At 44.0% G+C, this 22,687-nt stretch overlaps 1 protein-coding gene across 2 annotated transcripts in view; it reads right to left on the bottom strand.

Moving 5' to 3' along the window:
• Positions 1-22,051, bottom strand: part of PLRG1 (pleiotropic regulator 1) — a 38,979-nt gene extending 16,928 nt beyond the window's left edge. Inside the window, exons 1-6 of one of the 2 annotated variants that reach the window (XM_083171995.1) lie at positions 21,901-22,051; positions 12,219-12,325; positions 3,727-3,860; positions 2,421-2,474; positions 1,725-1,818; positions 1,040-1,130 (exon numbers count right to left, since the gene is read on the bottom strand). In XM_083171995.1, the coding sequence (XP_083028121.1) occupies positions 1,040-1,130; positions 1,725-1,818; positions 2,421-2,474; positions 3,727-3,860; positions 12,219-12,325; positions 21,901-21,930 (510 nt within the window). In that variant the 5' untranslated portion in view covers positions 21,931-22,051. Of the gene's footprint in view, positions 1-1,039; positions 1,131-1,724; positions 1,819-2,420; positions 2,475-3,726; positions 3,861-5,856; positions 6,026-12,218; positions 12,326-21,900 lie in introns of those variants that run through there. The other variant, XM_083172003.1, reaches the window with a different exon arrangement.
• Between the last annotated feature and the right edge of the window lie 636 nt (positions 22,052-22,687).

Consider the following 22,687-nt stretch of genomic DNA (forward strand, 5'->3'; position numbering starts at 1 on the left):
CGGATGTAGCCAAACTCTCTGAAGATGATGTAAGATAGGGTGGATAACTCTGAAAAGCTTCACTACTAGGAGGGCTCACTCCCAACAGGCAGCATAAAAGCTTGTGCTTCCTAAAATGCTGTATGCCCAATATTGTTCACTTAAGATGGCCAGACACTACTGCGAGAAGTCGTAGCAGTGTCCGGCCATCCGATTCCCCTTGAGCCGCCCTGGACCTCCCCGGTCAGCAGGAGAGCATGCAATGTATTGTATGCGCCCCTGTTCCCCCGCCTCCAGGAGGGGTACCAAACACAAGGTCGGACCACCAGGCAGTCAGACATTTGACTGTAATCAGATGCGGATGGGATTGCACATTGGAGCTTATGGGATGATAAACAAATTCAATTTGGGCGATATCACCTGATTTTTCCGCTCAATCTGTCGGAATTGGGTGAAATCAGCCCAAATCGCATACGTTTATGAGGGACTGTACGTGAGGGTAGAAATAGACATGGAAATTGTTCATTTACGCAAAAACCAAAGACAAATTTACACACTTGTTGCAAATTTATTTTGCAGGCAAGAGCAGAGTTTAGCAGACATTAAACATCTGGTGCAGAGGAGATGACAATGACTGACACTCTAAGAACAGACATCAATTAAGTATGTGGCTTTATGTCGTTTCAGGATACTGCATACACCAATCACAGCAAACCCCACAAATACAAAAACTTTGGTTTCAACCATGTGCAATATGTTTCTATTTGTTAGCAGCCCATCAAAATGATGGAACAAAATAACAGTAATGTCAGCGCCGGCAGAGGTTCGTGACTAAAAGGAGCAACATTTGAATTGCTACATAGGGCGCCATCTAGCATAAAACTCTTACAATTCACCCCAAAGAGGTGAGGAGCAGTGATAGCCTTTTATTATATAGGATGGTAAGATATAAAAGCCTGTGATTAGTTGTGAGATTTTTTTTTTTTTTTTTGCGGTCTAATAATTATTGATAGCACATGCCCATTGTGCTGTATTATAACCATAACATGGGATTACTTACCATTGACAGACCAGGAGGTTGTGAGCGCTCAGAAAACCCAGGTTGCCTGTAAATATCTGCAACTCCTGCTGCAGTGCGGTGAGCATCTAACCTGGGTAGGAGAGGAATTCAAATCGTGAGAAATAAAAAATAAAAATCATTAAAAACTGAAAGTTCATCAATGAGGCTGCCATTGTACAATATAGGTGAAGAATCTCTAAATTCCTTTCAAATGCATGATTCCATCACAGAAGATGACAGGTACAAGTATCGGTATTACATCATGGACCATTATGTGCAATGCCTAATAACCAAATGTATTAAGTATCAAAATGTGATAAAAGTGAAGCATGATAAAGTTCCAGCCAATCAGCTGCTATGATACAGGCTGAGTATGAGAAATGGTAGTTAGCAGCTGGTAGTTTTGGGCCAGATGTACTAAGCTTGAAAAGTGATACAATGGAGAGGGATAAGCCACCATCCAATCAGCTCTTTACTGCCATGCTACAGGCTGTGTTTGAAAAATGACAGGTGGGAGCTGATTGGTTGGTGATTTATCACTCTCCATTTTATCACTTTTCAAGGTCTAGTACATCTCGTCCATAATTCCTCTCCACTTTATCACTTGTTAAGGCTTATACATGTGGCCCAATGTTCATACAGTTAGTAAAGTGATATCTGCCGGGATAACTGGTGTATCATTTACCTTGCCTGTGAAGGTGGGAGCGCCAGAGCCAGAGACTGTGCTGCGGACTCACTGGGCATTCTTTGGATCTGAGTATCAGCCGTCAAGGCAACACCTAGAAAGTAAAGAACACATATTACACAAGTGATGTTAAACATGCAAAATAATAAATGATGATCATTTTATTTACACAGCGCTCTCTCAAGCAGGACTACATAAAAGCGAATTTTCAGCCAAAAAAAAAGGGCCCACATCATCAGAGTGGCACGTGACCTGGCGGCTCACTTATGCTGGGCATCTCACACTGCATGGCATATTGAGGCTAGAAGTATGAGGCTGCATCTGTATCTTCACTCTAAGCATTGTGCTTTTCTAATGGCACAGAAGTTCTCGTTGACTGCTACTATATGCTTTACAGTAGTGAGTGCATTGCTCCATACAGTATTGACTGACGTAATTTAATTACACGTGTAAAATTAAATGACAAAACAGCATTATTTAATCTGATCCAACAGGGAACGCAGGATTTGCAGGCATGTCAGGGTAGGATATAATCACATAGCACTAAAACAACCACTTTATTTAGATACATCCTGAACTTTGTCCAAGTACAATGTGGGCAATTGTTTCCCACCTCTCGAGAAGAAAATACATTTATGTGTACAAAGATCGCACGTAACAGCCATTTATATGTATGATATGATTAAAATGAAATACCTGGTCCTGATGGATATGGGTGTGTTCCAGTTACCATGTATTCAGACTCAAGACCTGTTTAAGTTAAACACACACATTTTGTAAAACTAAATGTAAAAAAAAAAAAAGGAAAAAAACACAGTAACAAAAATCACACGATGTTGGCACTCATAAAATAAGATACTCCTCCATCTGCAACACCCAGCTGTCAGCTTGTTCTAGATTGTGACACTTGTTTAGCCTAAGCTGGGCATACACTAGGGCGGAGTCGCCTGCAAACCCCCCCCCCCCCCCAACAAGATGCCTGGAACCTTCCAGGGCGGCAAGATCGCTGTCCTTTTGCATGCGATCCCAGTTTGCCCAGCTCAGAAGCAATCCAAAAGATTTGCAGTCTCCGGCGCAGTGTGCATGGTATCATATTAATAAGGGCAATAGGGCCTACACACAGGGCGACTTTGCTGAGCAATGCTAGATCACTCAGATCGCTCACCACACCTCACGCGATCTGTCAGGGCCAGTGTTCTCTGGTGAGAACACTGGCCCTGAATAGTAATCGGACTAGATTTACCCTGCATGCAGGATCGCTATGGAACCTACACATGGAGCGATGTAGGGTCATTTTCTAAGCGATCTAGTCAGATCGCTTAGAAAACAGGCTTAAATTGCCCCATGTGTAGGCCCCTTTAAAGTAATCTGAGGCCTATTGAAGGTTAGAGGGCTGCTAGGAAGCAGCTAAAGTGTATCAGGTGTCCCATTGCTCATTAGCATAATCACCTATATCAAACTCTGTAATACCCCTATCACACCGCACAAATAACCCAGGTCCAACTCGGATCACTGTGTGGTGTGAAGAGGCCGTTTGAAAAATCCCAGGTCCAGCAACTCGGCAATCCGACTTGGTTTAAAAGAACCCGGGTCGCTGAGCAGTGTGAACGTGTAATCCAAGTTGAGCGAAACGTGTCCCGTTCACTTCTATGGAGGAGGCATCAGTGTAAGCTTAGTGCGAGCTCCTCCCTTGTCTGACGCGCCGCCCCCCAGATGAATGAGGGCTATATTAATAGGACATGGGGTTTCATCAGGGAACTTGCAGATTCTGCTTAAAGAGCTGTGAGCAGAATCTACCTTCCATAATATGCAGATAAACACACTACAGCTAATTAAAGTTAGCCTTCCTCTGTCTATTGTTTGTTAAGTGATAAAAGCAAAAGCTTTTAAGTCTGCACACCATATTAACAATACCAAACTAGGACACAACAATAGAGGTTTACATTGCTTAGCTGAAAATATGTATTGCTATATTATTTCCTAAATCAAGGAGATTACAAACCTTGACTGCTGGCATAATGTTCATATGGATCGCCCATTACAGGATGCCCCTTCTCCCGGTTCTCCTTTAGTATGGGCATGTGAAGAACAGGTCCGTACTCTGTTCGTAATTTCACACCCATTTTCAGTTTGTGGCTAGCAAGGAAAGAAACAAAAAAACTCTATATATATATATATACATATTCCTAAAAGAAGTGACATTTATCATAAGAAAAAAAACACATACACTTTCAATTACTTATTTAGGATTGGTTGTTCTTAAGCAATCTCCAGTCTACCTTCATATTATTGGAGTTTGGATGTTTCTCAGCCAAGGTCATGTTCAATCCATTGATCACAACTGATGACGTTCACCACATAGGAGACATCACAGTGATGTTCTTTTACTAGCGGACATGTAACGCATGAATCCAGTTCCATAGACTCACTATAGGCTCCTGTTCTGGGTGTGGTATGACACACCGACAGTCGGGATTCCGACAGTCATTTCTACGATGTCGGAATCCCGACTGCACAGCAGGGGGAGCGCAATGAAGCCCCTTGCGGGCTCGCTGCGCTGCCCCTGATGGCAAAAATGATCCCCTACGACGAACTCCGCTCCCTGCCACTGCTGCTGGTGATGGAGTGGAGTCCCAGCAGGGGAGCGCGCTGATGCCGGAGGCAGCCTCCCGCACAGCCTGAGGACGGGGACGTGTTCAGCAGCAGATCTCCGGCTCCAGAAGCCAGCGCTGACATCTGCTATCACCGCGCTGTGGCTGCCGGAGCCAAAGGTCTGCTGCTGCTGGACCCATCCCCGTCCTCAGCCTCTGTGCGGGGGCTCCCTGCAACATCAGAGCGCTCCCCCTGCCGGGACTCCTGACTCCATCCCCCTGCCGGGACTCCTGACTCGGGCATTGGCTGTGAGCGGCAGCGCAGGGGAGCAGTGCACGGATGTTGGAGGGGGGGGGGGGGGGTAAAATACAGCAAATCTGAGGCATTGAATACTGCCCAAAGATTTATCAGTGATAGACAAATAAAGTTTGTGCACATCAGCCCTTCACATGATTTTGCACTTAACTCATAGCTGCCTACCTGACCCTCTCCATGAGTGAGACAATGCTCTGTTCCTGGGCTTCCCTGGTAATGTAGGATTGCCATCACCTGTGGTGAAACCTTCCTTACCTAGCTCCCCACAGGTGATGGCAATCATACATTACCAGGAAAGTTCAGGAACAGAGCATTTTCTCCCTCATGAAGAGGGTTAGGTAGGCAAGTATGACTTAACTGCTCATTTGCCATAGCTAGAATGTGAATGACTAATCCTTATGAGGGATAAAATCCCGACTGCTGCACCAAAACATTTAAGGTGCCCATACACTAGTTCGATTTGGGCCGATATTACCCGATCCCGATGGATCGGACTGAGAATTGGAGTCCGATCATCGGACCTACTCCAAGTTCGACTCTGCCCCCCCTCCCAGCGACTGAGAACGAGGTCGCATGCGATACATCGCATGTGAAAGGTCCCCATGCTATATATCGCATGCGATCCGGATAGATGGTCACACACTGCTGCAATACATTGCAGTAGTGTATGGCCACCTAGAGTGTACACAGAGAATGTACTACTTGTGGCTCTATTAGTTCAGAGTTTATCATACTATTATACATATCAGTTTTCCCATATGTGCATTGCATACAAGTGGCTTATCTCCTTAAGCATAACCATCATAGTGCGCCCAAAATGGCTGCCTTATTTGGTATGCCTGCGGATAGGATGAAAAACACATGGACCCGATGGTTACGGTGGGACACTAGCAGTAGGATGCTGAAACCACCCATTTTGTGTTATCTCTCCTGGGCGTGACCTATTTCTCCCAAGGTAATCCTGCATTGTGCGCCCAAGACTGCTGCCGTGTCTGCTATTTTTTATGGTTTGACTATACAACCCATCAAGTTATTACCCAAAATGTCTGAACCAACCCAAGAGTATGCTTAATGTGCTCTCTACGTTAAGTCTCATTCTCTCTGTTTTCCAACTTCATGCAATTCTAATGCCTTTATTCAATGTACCATGTTTTTGATGTATTTTAAGCTACTTTGAGTCCTATGGGAGAAAAGCACTATATAAAAAGGGACGAATTATACTCACCGATAATTCCTTTTCTTCCTAGAAATCCAATGGCAACCATAATACTGGGTTATCTCCGCCTCCTTCTAGTCTAGAGAGGATGGTTTTTTTCCAAGGACCGCCCACTTCGGGTATAATACCCCTCCTCTCACCCTCATGTGTGTCTTTCATGTGTCTCCATAATATTTATCTGGAAAACAAACACACACACCATTGGGAGGGTAATAAATGGCTGCCATGGGATCTCTAGGAAGAAAAGGAATTATCGGTGAGTATAATTCGTCCCTTGCTTCTACGATCCCCATGGCAGCCATAACACTGCGACATACCCAAGCATAGAACAAAACCAGGGAGGGATCAAAGTAATGCAATAACATTTTATTTTTGGCTCTATATTAATTATTTAGAGCACCATGTAATACATGACTCCCAAAATGGGTGGTAGGAACATTTAGGGCATAATGTATGGTGAACGCATTTAATAGAGGACCTTGTTTTTTGGGACCTTCTGGAATAACAAATAAATTCTTATCTTTCCTGATCAGTTCTGTTCTGGATTGCTCTTACTAGATCCAAAGTATGCCAATTTTTCTGCTCCTCTACTTTTGTCTCTGGGTAGAATCCAGGCAGAACAATTTCAAGTGAAACAAAGTTACAACTTTAGGTAGGAAATTTGGATGTGTCCGGAGTACCACTCTGTCCGGAAATATAAATTGGTTGCTCCATCCATAGTGCTTGAAGTTCACTAATCCTTCTAGCTGAAGTCACTGCCACTAAAAAACACAATCTTCCATGTAATGTGTTTCATAGAACTCTCATCAATAGGTTCAAATGGCTGTTTCATTAGCATAGCTAAAACCTTATTCAGGTCCCAGGGTGCTACCAATGATCGTACTGTAGGACGTATTCTTGGAATTGCTGCAAAGAATCTTCTTATCAATTTGTCTTCTGCTAAACTCCTGTCTATCAGGACAGTTACTGCCGAGACCTGACTTTTGATTGTAGCTACTGCCAATCCTAAATTAAATCATTCATACAAGTATTTTTTGAGGAAAAGTTTTGTTCCGCACAGAGTGTATTTTTCTCCTTTTGTTCGGACCTTGTGTAACCCCTTGCTGTTTATCCTGTATGTTCAATTTGTGTTTCACACTACTCTTTGTGTGCTTTCCTTTACGTATTTTATATTGTTAACAGCTAAGGTGCTACCCTTCTCTAGATGTATATATTTGGTAAAGAAGGGAAGGAAAAGGCTAGAGATTCTGGGTGCACTCTAGAGTGCACCCAGAATCTCTAGCCTTTTCCTTCCCTCCTTCATACAAGAATTGTAAGACTTGAGTAGTTGGTATTAACTCGAAATATTTTACACAACCAGTATTTATCATAAATCTTCTTCATACTCTGTGGTATGCACGTGAAGACACTTCCTTCCTTGCCTTCAATAACATCTCCACAACTTGATCAGAGACACCCTGTTGTCTTAGCATTTGCCACTCAACTTCCAAACCTTGAGACATAACTATCCCAGGTCTGGATGATAGATCGGACCTTGATGAAGAAGATCTACTCTGGTCGGTAACGTCCATGGTCTCTGAACTGCCATACTCATCCCATTCATGTCCCAGGCTCTTCTCGGACAGAAAGGAAGAATCACCAATTGATCTTCCCTTATCTTTTTCAACACTTTGGCAATCATAGGAAACGGTGGGAAGACATAACCCAGGGTGAACTGCCACTTTATTGAAAATTCATCTATTTCCAGAGCTTTGTGATAATACCTTGAGTAGAAATCTGGCACCTTCTTGTTGGTATTGATCGCCATCAGGTCTATCTCTGGAACTCCAAATTTGTTCACAATCTGACTGAAGACGTCTGCATTCAGTTCCCACTCTCCTGGTAATAATTATTTTCGACTTAGATAATCAGCAATCGTGTTCTGTATTCCTGGTACATGAACTGCTGATATTGATTGTAGATTTTTCTCTGCCCATAACATGATCTTTTGTGCCACCAGAAACAACTTTCTGCTTTTGGTTCCACCTTTGTGGTTTATTTGTGCAACCACCGTAGTATTGTCTGACATTACTCAGATGTGATTTGTATATCACCTTTCTGAGTGCCACCATTGGTCTCCATACAGCTTCCATCTCTCTCATATTGGATGACATCATACCCTCTTTCCAAGACCAATTTCCTTGGACTGTTACCTCTCCAACATGAGCTCCCCAACCGGATAAACTGGCATCTGTTGTAAAAATCAATAACTTTGGTAACACCAGACTCATCTACTTGGTCTGAAGACCTTTTGACAACCAATGAAGGGACCTGCTTGTCTTCCAGTCCAACTAAATAGAAACCTCGTTGCCATCTCCTCTTCTTATAAACGGTAGAAGTCGCCATTGTAGTATCCTCATATGCCACTGAGCCCAAGGAATTATTCGAATGGTTGATGCCATCATACCTAATAATCGGACCCGAAGTCTAACAAACTTTTCTTCCTGTTGTATTTCTCTCACTGACTTCTGAATATTTAGACATCTCTCTGGTGACAGTGCAATTGTGAATCTGAGTGTTTATTATTACCCCCAGAAATTGAATCTTCTGAGTAGGTATTAACTGGCTCTTTTCTGCATTTATTACCCAGCCATGTGCCTGAAGGTAACTCGTGGTCAATTTTATGCTTTCTTGAACTTCCTTTGCTGAATCTCCTGCTTCTAATAAATCGTCTAGATATGGCCAAATTTGTACTTTCTTTTCTCTTAGTCCAGCAATCAGAGTAACCAGCACTTTTTTAAATACCCTGGGAGAAGTTTTGAGTCCAAATGGCAGACATCTGAACTGGTAATGTATCCCTAATAGGGAAAACCTCAGTAATTTTCTGTTTTCTTCATCTATTAAAATGTGATAATATGCATCCTTCAGATCTATAGATGCGAGGAATTCTGCTTTCTTTATGCCCGTCACAATTGATGTCATTGCCTCCATCCGTAATCTTTTGTTTTTTATCAGTAAATTTAGATCTCTTAAATCAAGGATCATCCTGTACCCCCTGGCACTCTTCTCCACCAAGGAGAGGTTTGAGTAAAAACTTGTCTTGTACTGAAATACAGGCAACGGTTCCATTGCTCCTGACTAACAACTGTTGGATCTTTAACATCAAAGCTTGTTTTTTTCTTGCATCTTTGGAACTCTTGATTCTAAAAATCTGTTCCTGGGGAGTTTTTGAAATTCTATTCTGTAGCCTTCTCTTATAATTCTGGTTACCCATGTGTCTTTTACCGACCTTTCCCAAACATCTGCAAAGGCTGAAAGATGAGCTCCAATCATCATTTGCTCGGCATAGTCATTGTTTTGTGCCTCTTTTGTTAGACTGCCAAAATGACTGACGCGAGACACCTGTATTACCTCTTCTGTAATAATTACGACCTGGCCTGTAGGTCTTGGCTTCTCTGTATTGCGTTTTAGAAGAATAGGGTATAGGAAATTGATTCCTCTTATCTTATGGTAATCTCACCGATTTTCCACCAGATATTCTCTGAATCATAGCATCCAATTTTTGACCGAATAGGAATGACCCCTCAAAAGGGTTAAGTGGTTAATCTATTCTTGGAATGAGCATCTGCACTCCAGGCTTTTAGCCATAAGGCCCTTCTCGCCGTTACTCCAGCTGCCATAGACCTGGCCGAAAATGCGACAGGATCTAATGACACCTCACATTATATATATATATATATATATATATATATATATATATATATATATTCAATAGCCTTTTGCATAATTTGTATATTTCTTAACATATGCTGCTTGGATATTCTGTCTAAAACATCATTTTGCAACTCTGAACCCATAATCTCAGAGCTCTCGCCGCTGAGGCTACAGCTACTCCAGATTTCAAAGATACTACTGAAGATATATGTAACTTTTTTAGAGCAGTTTCTATCCATCGGATCTTTGAGCGCTGCCCCATCTTCCAGGAATATGGTCGTTCTAGATGTTAATTCTGCCACTGCCACATCTACTTTAGGGATTTCACACCAACTCAGGAATGGTTCATCCTTAAAAGGGGTACATTTTTTCAATTCTTGGAAGTTTCCCTTGTCTTTTATCCATATTAATCCATTCTTTGGATACTATATCTTTCATTACTTTATGAACCGGGAAACACCTTCCCTTTTTAGCTCTATCTTCAAAAAATACATCAGGTTCCTCCAATACCTCTGCTTCTTTGTACTTTATCGCCTTATAAATATTCTTTAACATACTCTCCACCAATTCAAGGTTTAATGCTCTACTTTCATAATTAATTTCACCAGCCTTTTCACTTGAACCCTCATCAAGCTCTTCTATCTACTCAGAAGAATATCCTCCTTCATCTAGTAACCCAGCCTGGGGTCTAGACCTTTTAGACCCCTGCATTTCTAGGAATTCTTCCTTGGACACAATGGATTGCTTCATCCAATCCATCAATTTGGTAAGCATCTCTGACTGCCCAGACTATCTTTCACTACCCCACAATCTTCACATAACGGCTGTTTTTGTGAACTTATCACAAGCCATGCAGGTAGTAGAAATATTTATCTTCTTAGCGCTCTTTTTCTTAGGCGAAGAAGGCACACACTAAAATACAATATATAGCCTATCAATAACTATACTAAAAATAAACATTCTCTAATGGCCAAAAACAAATGAGCTTACCTAGTAAGGGCATTATCCGGCTGATGGGGGGGGACACTCCATACTGCACACAGCCACTTGTAGTCAGCCTGCTGCTAGGAGAGCTTCCACTGCACTGTGAAACATATGCATGGTTTTGAAGCTTAAATCACCGCTTTCCTCCCATTGCTTGTCCGTCCAGCAAATGGGTGCTCTGGGAAACAACTACTGAGATTCTTAGTTCCGGCCGCTCACAACTTGCTGGGCGGAACTATTGTGCCTGGTCTCAGTTTCCCCTCGGTCACCTTTCCAGTAACCGCCGCCGGAAGTAACAGGGACCCACTTCCGGTCCCGGGTGCCGGAGTTCATTGCCGGAGCTCCCGGCGCAGCGTGGACGGGCAGCGCCATCGCTATGCGTCCTGTGCAGCCTCTCCGGTGACAAGACGGGCAGACTAGCACCAGAATGGGGTAAGTGTCAGAGCTCAACTCCATGACACCCGGTGATTATTGCACTGTCAGTCAGGGTTCTGCAGAATCGTCCTTAGAGCTGCAGTTTCCCTATAATGTTAGGGCAGGACTCCAAACAGACCACACTCCTTTAGTCCTGGTACCAGTGGCAGGAATCTGAACAGGCCACACTCCACTGCACCCTACTTCCCCCCGGGGAGCCACACCAGATTTTTAGGTGAGCCCATGTAGGAAAACAAAAAATTATAGAACTACACTACCCCTATCTAGCTGAAATGGAGACAGGAGAAAAAAAGACACACATGAAGGTGAGAGGAGGGGTATTATACCCAAAGTGGGCGGTCCTTGGAACCCAGTGTTATGGCTGCCATGGGGATCGTAGAAGAAATACAATTATTATTATTAGCAAAGCAACCACATTGTTGTAAGGTACAGGTTCATTCTCGGCAAAAAATAAGGGTTTAATTACAGCGAGCGTTGGGTGTAGAATCATATGGCTGCAGCACATATTCGGGATCAGGACAGTGACAATAAGAACAGATGATGACAATAGGTGTATGTGATCCTGCTAGCACCATGAAGTTGGCATATGCTATTATTATTATACATAATGGACAAACACAGCCCTATGTATAGTTATACACCATGGTTAATTAGAAGGTCCAATAGACCACATGACACTGGTTCATTTCTACAAATACACCCCACTCCACCACCATCATGACCTTGACAGCGGACGGCACAGGAAGGCCCCCCACAGACATGAGTGGGAAAAGGTAACTTTCTAATTGTCTTGATATTTGGAGCCCATAGTATTTATTACTGCCTTATGAATAAATGGGTTTCCATAAATGTATAAATACAAAATCTGCAGGTTTCTGTGTGCTCAATAATTATTATTTAACTTACAGGATTTGATGAGATAATCATCCATAGCTTCCCCCCTGAACCTGCGCAGCGGGGACAGTGATAACCTGTTATTTCTCTCCATTATTTATTGTGCAGAAAAACAGGAGCCAGCAGGACACAAGTAATTAACGACTTCCTCAAACAGTATGTGGTGAATTCATACTCCGACTAGCTCTAATTACAGCTCCATCAGCAGCTCACCTTTCATGACACTCAAATACAGTAGCTGTGTAGGGATTTTTTTTATATATATATTTACTTTACAACCTATTAAAAGGTACAGGTTTCATTGAAAACGAACATCCAGCAAGGAGTGGCTGTACTATGAAACCGCAATTACATATTAATCTTACCTCTCTTCATCAGTTGGGATTGGCTTGGCGTTGTCGGCCACAAACATGTCATGGGTCCTCTTCAAAGATCTGAAAACCAGCGTGTGGACGGAGTGTTTCTGCACATCCTGCAAGCACAAGTCACAAGAAATTAGAGGTCTGGGAAGCAGATACTCCCAACATGAAGGAAGCTCTGAAAACATTATAAACTGTATAGCTGTCAAATATGATGTCCCCACATTTACTACTAGATTTCGTTAAAAAGATTTATAATTTATACATTTACAACATGACAATCCTTAAACGTAGAGGTAAAAACCAAAAAACAGCATATCAATAATGAAATTGCAGCTAAAACACCTCACATTGGGGGTAGATTTGTCAAGACTTGGAGGAGAAGGATACAGTGGAGAAGTTGTGCAAAGAAATTGGCTTCTGTCCTTTATCTGGCACAGTCTTTGAAATGACCATTAGAATCTGAGTAGTTGCTTTGGGAAACATTATTGATCACTCTTCAAGGCTTGATACATCTCCCCCACAGAGTGACACATTAGGTTAAGAAATCGTTTTTACAGCAGATTAGAACCACATGGTCTTTTAGCCTTCCCTATACGCCCACGCGGTTTGGGCTGAACAGAAGATTTGGACTACTAATTATTGGGCCCTACACACATATCGATGTGTGCAGGGCTACCTAGCTATGCTAGGTCGGGCTGTGCTGCGCCGCTATCGCATAGCACACAGAGCTGACAGCCCACACACAGAGCGAGCTGTCAGCTCTGTGTGCTAAGCGAGCAGACAGCGCCAGTGTTCTCCGGTGGGAGAACCCTGCCGATGCCGAGATTGATGGACACTGTCCATCAATCTCGGCCAGCGATAAAGACGCGCGGGGACGCGCACTGCTGCCGATATAGCCCCCACACATACACCGATGTGAGGGCATTTGCTAAGCGACTTTGCCAAACTAAGCAAAATCGCTTAGAAAATGCCTTAATATCTGCATGTGTGTAGGCCGTATAAGCGGACAATAAAGTTTCTATAATGCAAGTTTCTCAATCTGGGGATTACATGCGATTATCTATAAATATATTCATGCGATGCATGTGGTCTCTGATCACGCCTAATAAATCTTATGTCAAGTGATATTATCTGCATCCCAGCGGCAAGTAAGACTTCATATACAACATGAAAGAGTACATGGGGCCAGATGTATCAAGCTTCAAAAAGTGATAAATTGGAGAGTGATAAACAACCAGCTCCTATCTGCCATGTTAAATGCTGGGTTTGAAAAATGACAGGTAGGTGCTGGTTGTTTATCACTGTCCATTTTATCACTTTTTAAAGTATACACCAAGGGTAGATTTAATTAGCGGTGAAACTTTGAAACTAGGTTGCTCTACTATTTACAGTGAGGAACATTGCGGTTACAGGTCGAGTATCCCGTATCCGAATATCCGTTATCCGAATTATTCCGAAATACGGACATTCCAGAAAGTGAAAAAAAAATTTTTTTTTGCTAAAAACTCACTGGGGACATTTGTAACAGCATCACTGGGGACATGATATGTAACTGGCACTATATATGTGCAAGACAATGATTGCTTGGCATTCAAATTCAGTGCTGAGATAGTACACACATTTTGTTTCACGTTTTGAAACCTTGTTTTTTGAACAATTAAAATATGTTTGTGTGTATTTTATGTGGTAATAAAATATATTTGTGTGTATATTATGTGTTTATACAGCATAAATGCAAGATACTTCAAAATACATCATTGAAATATTAAAATATTCCGAAATACGGAATAATCCGTTATCCAAAATTCTCCTGGTCCCGAGCATTTTGGATACGGGATACTCAACCTGTATTTGTAATTTAATGAAAAATCCGTATTAAGTTAACCCTTTTTAGTGCCCACATCTGTGAGAGATGTTCCAAACATCCACTAAAAATGCCAGTGTTGCTCACATTTGTTATATAAACTCAAATACAAGATGTGTAAAAAAATAAAAAGATATCCTAGATAGGTCATTATGAGGAATAAAAATGTTTTTTTTTTTTTAACAAATTCACTTGGCACTCAATTGGTTAATACAATTGGTTAATACAGGGGTCAAAGGAAGTTAACGCATTTAGTTTGCAACTGCAAACTAGGGGAAAATTAGGGAAACCATTTACTGTACAAATATGGATACCTAGTGAGCCCTGGAATACCCCTCTCCATGAATAGAATATATTTAGAGGTTTTTGGCTATTAAAATATGGCCAGTAAAAGCACATAATTTTTAAGTTGATTTTTTCTAAAAAGCAGAAAAAAGGGGTTAAACTATGTGGGATATGTCAATTTGGTCTTGTACTGATAGGAAAGTTTTTTTTTTTTTAAATGTGCAGATAAATGTGTACATACAGTACACTATTATGAATCACTATGTATATACTTTAATATACCCAATATACTCTAGACCAGGGGTAGGCAAACCTGTCCTTAAGATCTACCAACAGTTTATCTATTTCATGCAACCTGTGGATCTATAGTAGGAATGAATGCAGCAGGTTTGAAAAGGTGACAGTAATGACTATAGTTGTGCACCAGTGAGGTGATTTGGAAAACCTGGACTGTTGGTAAATCTCGAGGAATGGTTTGGTCACCCCTGCTATAGACATTTACTTGTTGAAATACAATTGCTGCCATTTTTAAAAGTTTGCAACAACCGACCATTTGACACTATTTAAAAGTTTCCAATACTTTGCTTATGGGCACTAAAAGCCTTCTACATGGACCTGCTATCTTCTCTGTGGTTCAGGATGATCTTTCCACAATTCCCACACTGCAGAATTAATGAGTGGCATTGCCCAGATACCTGAAACTTGCCATTTGCAATGGACTTGCATATGTACCAGGGGTGCCGGACGCGTTCCCGACAGTCGGGATCTCGACAGTCATTTACCCGACGTTGGGATCCCGACTGTCAAAACACTGACAGCCAGGTGCCCAACGGCCACCAGCTATTTTCCCTCGTGGGGGACCACGATCCCCCTAGAGGGAGAATAGAATAGGTGGCTCGCATAGCGAGCCACCGTGCAAGGGGCTTTTTTCTCCAGACAGATAATAGAATAGGTGGCTCGCGTGGCTTTTTTGCACTCGCCATGCTCTCTGAGTCCGGGCAGTCGGGATCACGACGTCGGGCTAATAACTGTCGGGATCACGACTGTCGGAACCCCATACCACACTAGTGTTCCCGCTAGGCTGTTTTAGCGGGGCGCTGCGCCCTGCCCGATTTTTAAAGGGCAAAATGCGCCCTGCCCCTCTAAAACAGCCTCACGGGGAAGCCCAGCGTCGCCGTAGAAGGCGATGCCTGGTGCTTCCCCGGCAGCATAGTGGCTTCGGAGGGGCCGGTCCCACCCCCTTTGACGACGCCGGCGGCCCGGGCACGCCCCTTTGATGACGCCGGCGGCCCGGGCACGCCCCTTTGATGACGCCGGCGGCCCAGGCACGTCCCTTTGATGACGCCGGCGGCCCAGGCACGCCCCTTTGTTGACGCCGGCGGCCCGGGCATGCCCCTTTGATGACGCCGGAGGCCCGGGACCGCCCCCAGCTGTGGCCCGGTCCGCCCCCCGGCGCCCTGCCCGGTCTCCATCCTAGAGTGAACACTACCACACCCATGTACCAGGGAGCATTTTTCAGTGTGTACTATAAACATTGGACTTCATACTACAGGACCACTAACCAGCTAATTGAGTCTGGACTTTACTCTGTCTCCTTGCTCTGATATACTGTAATGGTGGCCACACATCAGACCAGCTTTCCTCCAACCATCCAACTAGTTGCTTGGATGGAATAAAAATCTGGTACTGGATGGGAGCAAATGTAATATTTACTTCAGAAATTTGCTCTCAAAATCTGGAAAAGGACAAAAACTGTCGCTCAGTCACAGTACTGTAGTTTGATTTAAACAATTTGAATGTTTTTGTCCATTTTCCTGGGTTTGTGAGCACATTTCTGATTGTCCTTTGCTCCCATCCAGTACCAGATCTTTATTCCATCCAAGCAACTAGTTGGATGGTTGTAGGAAAGTTGGTCTGATGTGTGGCCACCATAAGTAATTTCCAGCAGAATACCTTACACATTACATAGAAGTACTGTAATAAGCACTACTGAAGGAATCATGATTATAAGTACAGGTCGAGTATCCCGTATCCGAATATCCGTTATCCGAATTATTCCGAAAACCAGACATTCCAGAAAGTGAAATTTTTTTTTTTTTTTTTTTTGCTAAAAACTCACTGGGGACATTTGTAACAGCATCACTGGGGACATGATATGTAAATGGCACTATATATGTGCAAGACAATGATTGCTTGGCATTCAAATTCAGTGCTGAGATAGTACACAAATTTTGTTTCACGTTTTGAAACCTTGTTTTTTTGAACAAATAAAATATATTTGTGTGTATTTTATGTGGTAATAAAATATATTTGTGTGTATATTATGTGTTTATACAGCATAAATGCAAGATACTTCAAAATACATCATTGAAATATTAAAATATTCCGAAATACGGAATAATCCATTATCCAAAATTCTCATGGTCCCGAGCATTTTGGATAAGGGATACTCAACCTGTATATCTATCGGAGACAAAAAATGTTTCTTCATAAAGGCAGCTGTACTTTATATGTTTAATTATGCTAAATAAATACATTTCCTGTCTTTATACCATGAAACTAAAAGCAGACATAAGCATTGCTGGCTTTCCATATATTATAAAGGTATGATCTGTGGCCAGCCATTTACAAGAGCACCGCCAGCTCCAGACAGAAGCAGATGAGGACATGATCTGAATTACTATGCGATTTTTGGAGACTTTCTGTGAATACATAAAAAGAGCAAGCTTCCAATATTAGGATACCTACGGAACTCTTTGCTCATTCACAATGCACAGGACAATTCCAGAGCGGAATAAGACTGCAGCTATGAAATAGTAGATTGAAATTACAGAAGGCTTGTAAAAAAAAATAATAGAAAAATAAAAAAAGATAGCAGCAGATATAGGAGTTTGAAGATGTAAGATAGCAAAACAGAGAAAGTTCTAGACTGAAAATCACACAACAAGTTATAAGGAAGCAAATGTCTGGGAGCTAAAATATGAACCTGTAATGGAAATACAAATACAGTGCACAAGTGTTACTAATTACAACCGAGCAATAACAAAGTTTTCCCCATAAATCACAACTTGAACATTCCTATAAAATTATGTTATTTGTAACATGTGTTTCCTGTTTGTATGTTCATTAGACTATAGAATCCATTCAAAATTCATAAACAACTGGGGACTCATCCATAACTCAAGACACAGGAAAATATATACCTTGTTAGTGTTCATTCTAGCACCCACTATCTTTGAAAACCCATGTAGTTCCTCTTCCCTGCCTGGGGTGTCACTGTCTGCTGTAGTGCTTCTAGCACAGTGTGGTCTATATATCAGCACTGATATGCAAAAACAGACCTGTGCTAGAAACACCACAGTAGACAGCGACACCCCGGGCACGGAACCGGAACTGCATGGTTATTCAAAGATAGCGGGTGCTAGAATGAACACTACTTGTGTTGTTGTTCACTGGCAAAACTGGTCATCAGTGGGGGACTGCATGGTCTCCAGTGCCAACCCCAGATTGAGGGAGGGCCCGCAATGGAGCAATGGCACTATTTCCCACGCCAATACAGCATGTCTACAGCCACACTGCACACGTACCACATGCACTGCTAATATTTTCGACCCAAATTGATCCCATGTGTTATCACTGCCCTTAGGGCTGCTTATCGGGGACTATGCTGTGCGTGCCTAAGGCACATGTAATGTAATCCCCAATAAGTGTCACTAACAAAGCTAGATGGATAGACGCTGGCAAATCCATCTGCCATACTTAATTACCGTGTGTAATTGGATAACGCCCCAGGTGGGGTAGCAACAGGCACAGGCTCCGAGTAAAATCTAAACAAACAAGCAAAGCTTTAATGGGGCCTACACACATAGTGATTGAGGAGTACTTTCTAAGCCATCTCACTAGATCGTTTAGAAATTGCACATACATCATTCGGTGTGCAGGGGCATAGCGATGCGCGTCCCAGTGCTTCGCTATCGGGGGTCAGGGCCAGTGTTCGCTTAGAAGCGCATTGCTGTGCAGCGCTGTATGCTATGCGATCTGGGCAATCTAGCATCATTTAGAACGCCCATCGCTACGTGTGTAGGCCCCTAAGTCCTATTCTCAGATAACAGATGACAAATTCTGAGGCTGTGTGTTAAGATTTTTGTATAAATACCTCATCTGTAGTTGTAGTAATTATTACTTTAAAATAAAAGAGAATTAAATTATGTTTTACTATTTTTAACAGAGATTTCCTTAATACAACCTTATATAAAAAAAAAATAATGAATTCAATATAGATCTGTAGGTTTAATAAAAAAATTGTACATTGTAAATCTGAACTAAACATTACTGAAATACCATACAACAATGTAGGCAAATTTAAATTGACCGAAAACAGCAATTCAAAAGCTTTGTATGTTGGGGATCCGGTCAAAATGTTTACAGGATGTGAATGCCCGCGAGGGGCGGCGGCACACGTCCTCCGACCTTTTCCTACCCCCACTATCCACGTCGGCGTGGAGTTGATTTTATATAGTGTGGCGAGAGCAGCGAACCCGAAGCGTGGCGAGCGCAGCGAGCCCCGCGAGGGGATGCGGAATACATGTAAAGTAATAGCGTCCGCTCACCACGCTTCAGGCTCGGTGGCTCGCCACACTATATAAAAATCAACTCCACGTCGACGTGGATAGTGGGGGTATGAAAAGGTCGGAGGACGTGTACCGATGCGCTCGCCACGCTTCGGGTTGGCGTTGATAGTGGGGGTGCATTTAACATTTCAAGCACCTATTAAGTAATAAAAATCAGTAAAAAAAAAAAGTTATTTCAAAACTACGCTCCAGTCACCCTGCCCATGGAGCCACAGATCAGAACCTGTGGGGCTACTATGCACAGCTGTTCTTACCGGGGCTTATAGAAAAACTTATAGATTTGCTCACTATAACCCCACATAAAATGACATCCAATACACTGGCCTCTAATAGTAGCTTGGGTATAAAATGTGCAATGAGATATATCATTTAAACTGTGCAGCTGAATTGGGGCAGACATCCAGTTAACTGGAGTATTTGATGTAACAATCTGCTGCAATCCCCTCTCCAGCACTGAATAAAGGAAGGTGTTCAGCACCAGCATGGTGGACGTCGGCATCAATCCCAATATCTGAGTGCTATGCAGGTTCCATAAGGACCAGAGGGAATGGGTCATAGGGTCGACTGTATGAAGATCAACCACTAAAAGTCAATAGGTTGACATGGCAAAGATCGACAGGGTCAGAAGGTCGACACAAGCATTAGATCGAGCGTCAAATGTTGATGAGTTTTTCACATTTTGTGTCCGGAATGTTGACATAAGTCGATATGGACACCAGACCAATGTACCCTCGCCATGCTGCTAGTCTCCCACCACGTCCTAGTGGATGATAGGGGATGAAATATCGCCTGTCGGCACAAGTCTACTCCAAAAAACATAAAAAAGTCAAGTCGACCTTTTGACTGTAGACCTTCCCATTGTTGACCTAATGTGCAGACCCGTCGACCCTGCTGGCCTTAGCCATGTCAACATTAATGTATGTGTCGACCTGTAATGCTCGATCAAATGTATGTTGACCTTCATAGTGTCGACCTAGCGACCATACCCCGAAACTGAGGTTACTGAGTAGAAGAAGGGATATCTCAATGTATTCAGCACCCACAGCAGGGCACACCCTATAATATATAATGCATACACAATACACACAATAATACTGTAAATTATATTATCGTGTTTATTGTTATAAAATGGAGTGCCAAGGTCAGCCCTCACTGTGTTAGGCCCTGATGGGATATAGAAAAAACACAGCAAAATACAGCCAGGGAAGTGTGTGACTACAACCCGTATACATGTTCTGATACATATAATATATGGCACTGAGGATATCCAGCGCAAGGGTCACCACTGGGGAATGTGCATATACCATTGTAGAACTGGAGACAAAATTACAGGTAAATACAGGGGGGTGTGTGATGCGATTGGGGGGGGAGCAGTGCAGGAAAGACAATAAAGGTGATGAATGTGATTGGGGGAGCAGTGCATGAAAAACTGTACAGGTAATGATTGTGCAGGAAAAACGGTACATGTAATGAATGGAATGGGGGGAGCAGTGCAGGAAAGACAGTACAGGTGGAGAATGTGATGGTGGGGCAGCAGTGCAGGAAAGACGGCACAGACGATGGATGTGATGGGGGGTGAGCAGTGCAGAAAAGACTATACAAGTGATGAATGTGATAGCAGTGAAGGAAAGACGGTACAGGTGAGGGATGTGATGGGGGGGCAGTGCAGGAAAGACGGTACAGGTGATAGCGGGGGAGCAGTGCAGGACAGACGGTACAGGTGAAGGATGTGTTGGGGGGGGGGGGGGGGAATCAGTGAAGGAAAGATGGTACAGGTGATGAATGTGATGGTAAGGGGAGCAGTACTGAAAAGACGATACAGGTGATGAATGTGTGTGTGTGTGTGTGGGGGGGGGGGGGCGGGGGGGGGGAGCCGTGCAAGAAAGATAGTAGAGTTGATGGTTGCGATGGTAGGGGCGGCAGTGCAGGAAAGACAGCAAAAGACGATGCGGGAGGAGAGATGGTACAGGTGATGAATGTGATGAGAGAAGTACCAGTATTTTGATGGTGTGTTTATGACTGGAGAGGATACAGTACAGGTGATGCGATGCGGTGCAGGAAAGTAGGTACAAAGTGATGCATGTGATGAGGGGGGCATTGCAGATTATGGATGTGCTGGGGAAGCAGTGCAGAAAAGATGGTACAAATAATGAATGTGATATGGGTAGCAGTGCAGGAGATGGGAAAGCAGGGAACACAGTGAGTGGGGGAGCAGGAGACACAGCACAGGGGGTGGGGGAGCAGGGGACGCAGCGCAGGGGGTGGGGGAGCAGGGGACGCAGCGCAGGGGGTGTGGGAGCAGGGGACGCAGCGCAGGGGGTGGGGGAGCTGGGGACGCAGCGCAGGGGGTGGGGGAGCTGGGGACGCAGCGCAGGGGGTGGGGGAGCTGGGGACGCAGCGCAGGGGGTGGGGGAGCTGGGGACGCAGCGCAGGGGGTGGGGGAGCTGGGGACGCAGCGCAGGGGGTGGGGGAGCTGGGGACGCAGCGCAGGGGGTGGGGGAGCAGGGGACGCAGCGCAGGGGGTGGGGGAGCAGGGGACGCAGCGCAAGGGGTGGGGGAGAAGGGGACGCAGCGCAAGGGGTGGGGGAGCAGGGGACGCAGCGCAAGGGGTGGGGGAGCAGGGGACGCAGCGCAAGGGGTGGGGGAGCAGGGGACGCAGCGCAAGGGGTGGGGGAGCAGGGGACGCAGCGCAAGGGGTGGGGGAGCTGGGGACGCAGCGCAGGGGGTGGGGGAGCTGGGGACGCAGCACAGGGGGTGGGGGATCAGTGCCGGCATAAGAATATAATAGTGAAATACGCCAGAAAGACACAGGTTACAGGGACACGTTATCACTGTACACTATGCTGCACGTATCACAACCGCATACTTGCAATAAATACCACAGTGTATCCCCGGGCCTGCTCACCTCCACTACGCCCCACTCCCGCTGAGACATCCCGGCTGATGAGCACACACGGGTGCAGCAAAAGCAGCCGCGCCGTACCGACAACACACACACAGATGGCCCGGATGTGCCGCTCAGAGTGGTGATGGTAGAGGCGAGAGCAGAGCTAGACAGTCAATTCCCTGTGAGTGTTACCTACAGCGACCCCCTGTGTCGGAGCCGTGCTATGCATGTACTGACTGCAGCCATCTTGAACGTACACTGGCTGGCCAGTAGCCTGGCTGTTGAGCAGTGAGCTGCAACACATATGTAGTTCAGTGGGCTCATTGTTTAATCCGATATTTAGGAAATTTGCATTCTTTTCAGAAAGCATAGGTACAAACAATGTTTTATGCAAAGGGACAGATGTACTAAGCTTTGGAGAGAGATACTGGGTGCCGGGGAGGGGGTTTCTGCGGTGAGGGTGACCTAAGCCATGTCGACCTTCAGTGGTCGACCCAATGCATGTCAACCTTTTGTTTGTCAACCCAACGACCGTATACCACCCAGAAGGAGAAACTGTTTTTTGGTATTATGTCAAACTTTTTGCTCATTTTCTACCCTACTAGCAGTCCTGAAAAACACGTAGACAAAACCAGCAGTGTAATGATATAATAAAGTGGTGATAGAAGCGTACTGACTGCAATATGGCAAATATAGAGACGGTATGGGGACAGATGTGTATTACATGAGGTGTAGGTGTATAATAGGAAGTGCTGGTATGGAGGAATAGATACATCACACATCACTAGAGATGGCGAGGGGGCAA

The sequence above is a fragment of the Crinia signifera genome, chromosome 1 (genome assembly GCF_055691185.1).
Source record: "Crinia signifera chromosome 1, ASM5569118v1, whole genome shotgun sequence".
NCBI lineage: Eukaryota > Metazoa > Chordata > Amphibia > Anura > Myobatrachidae > Crinia > Crinia signifera.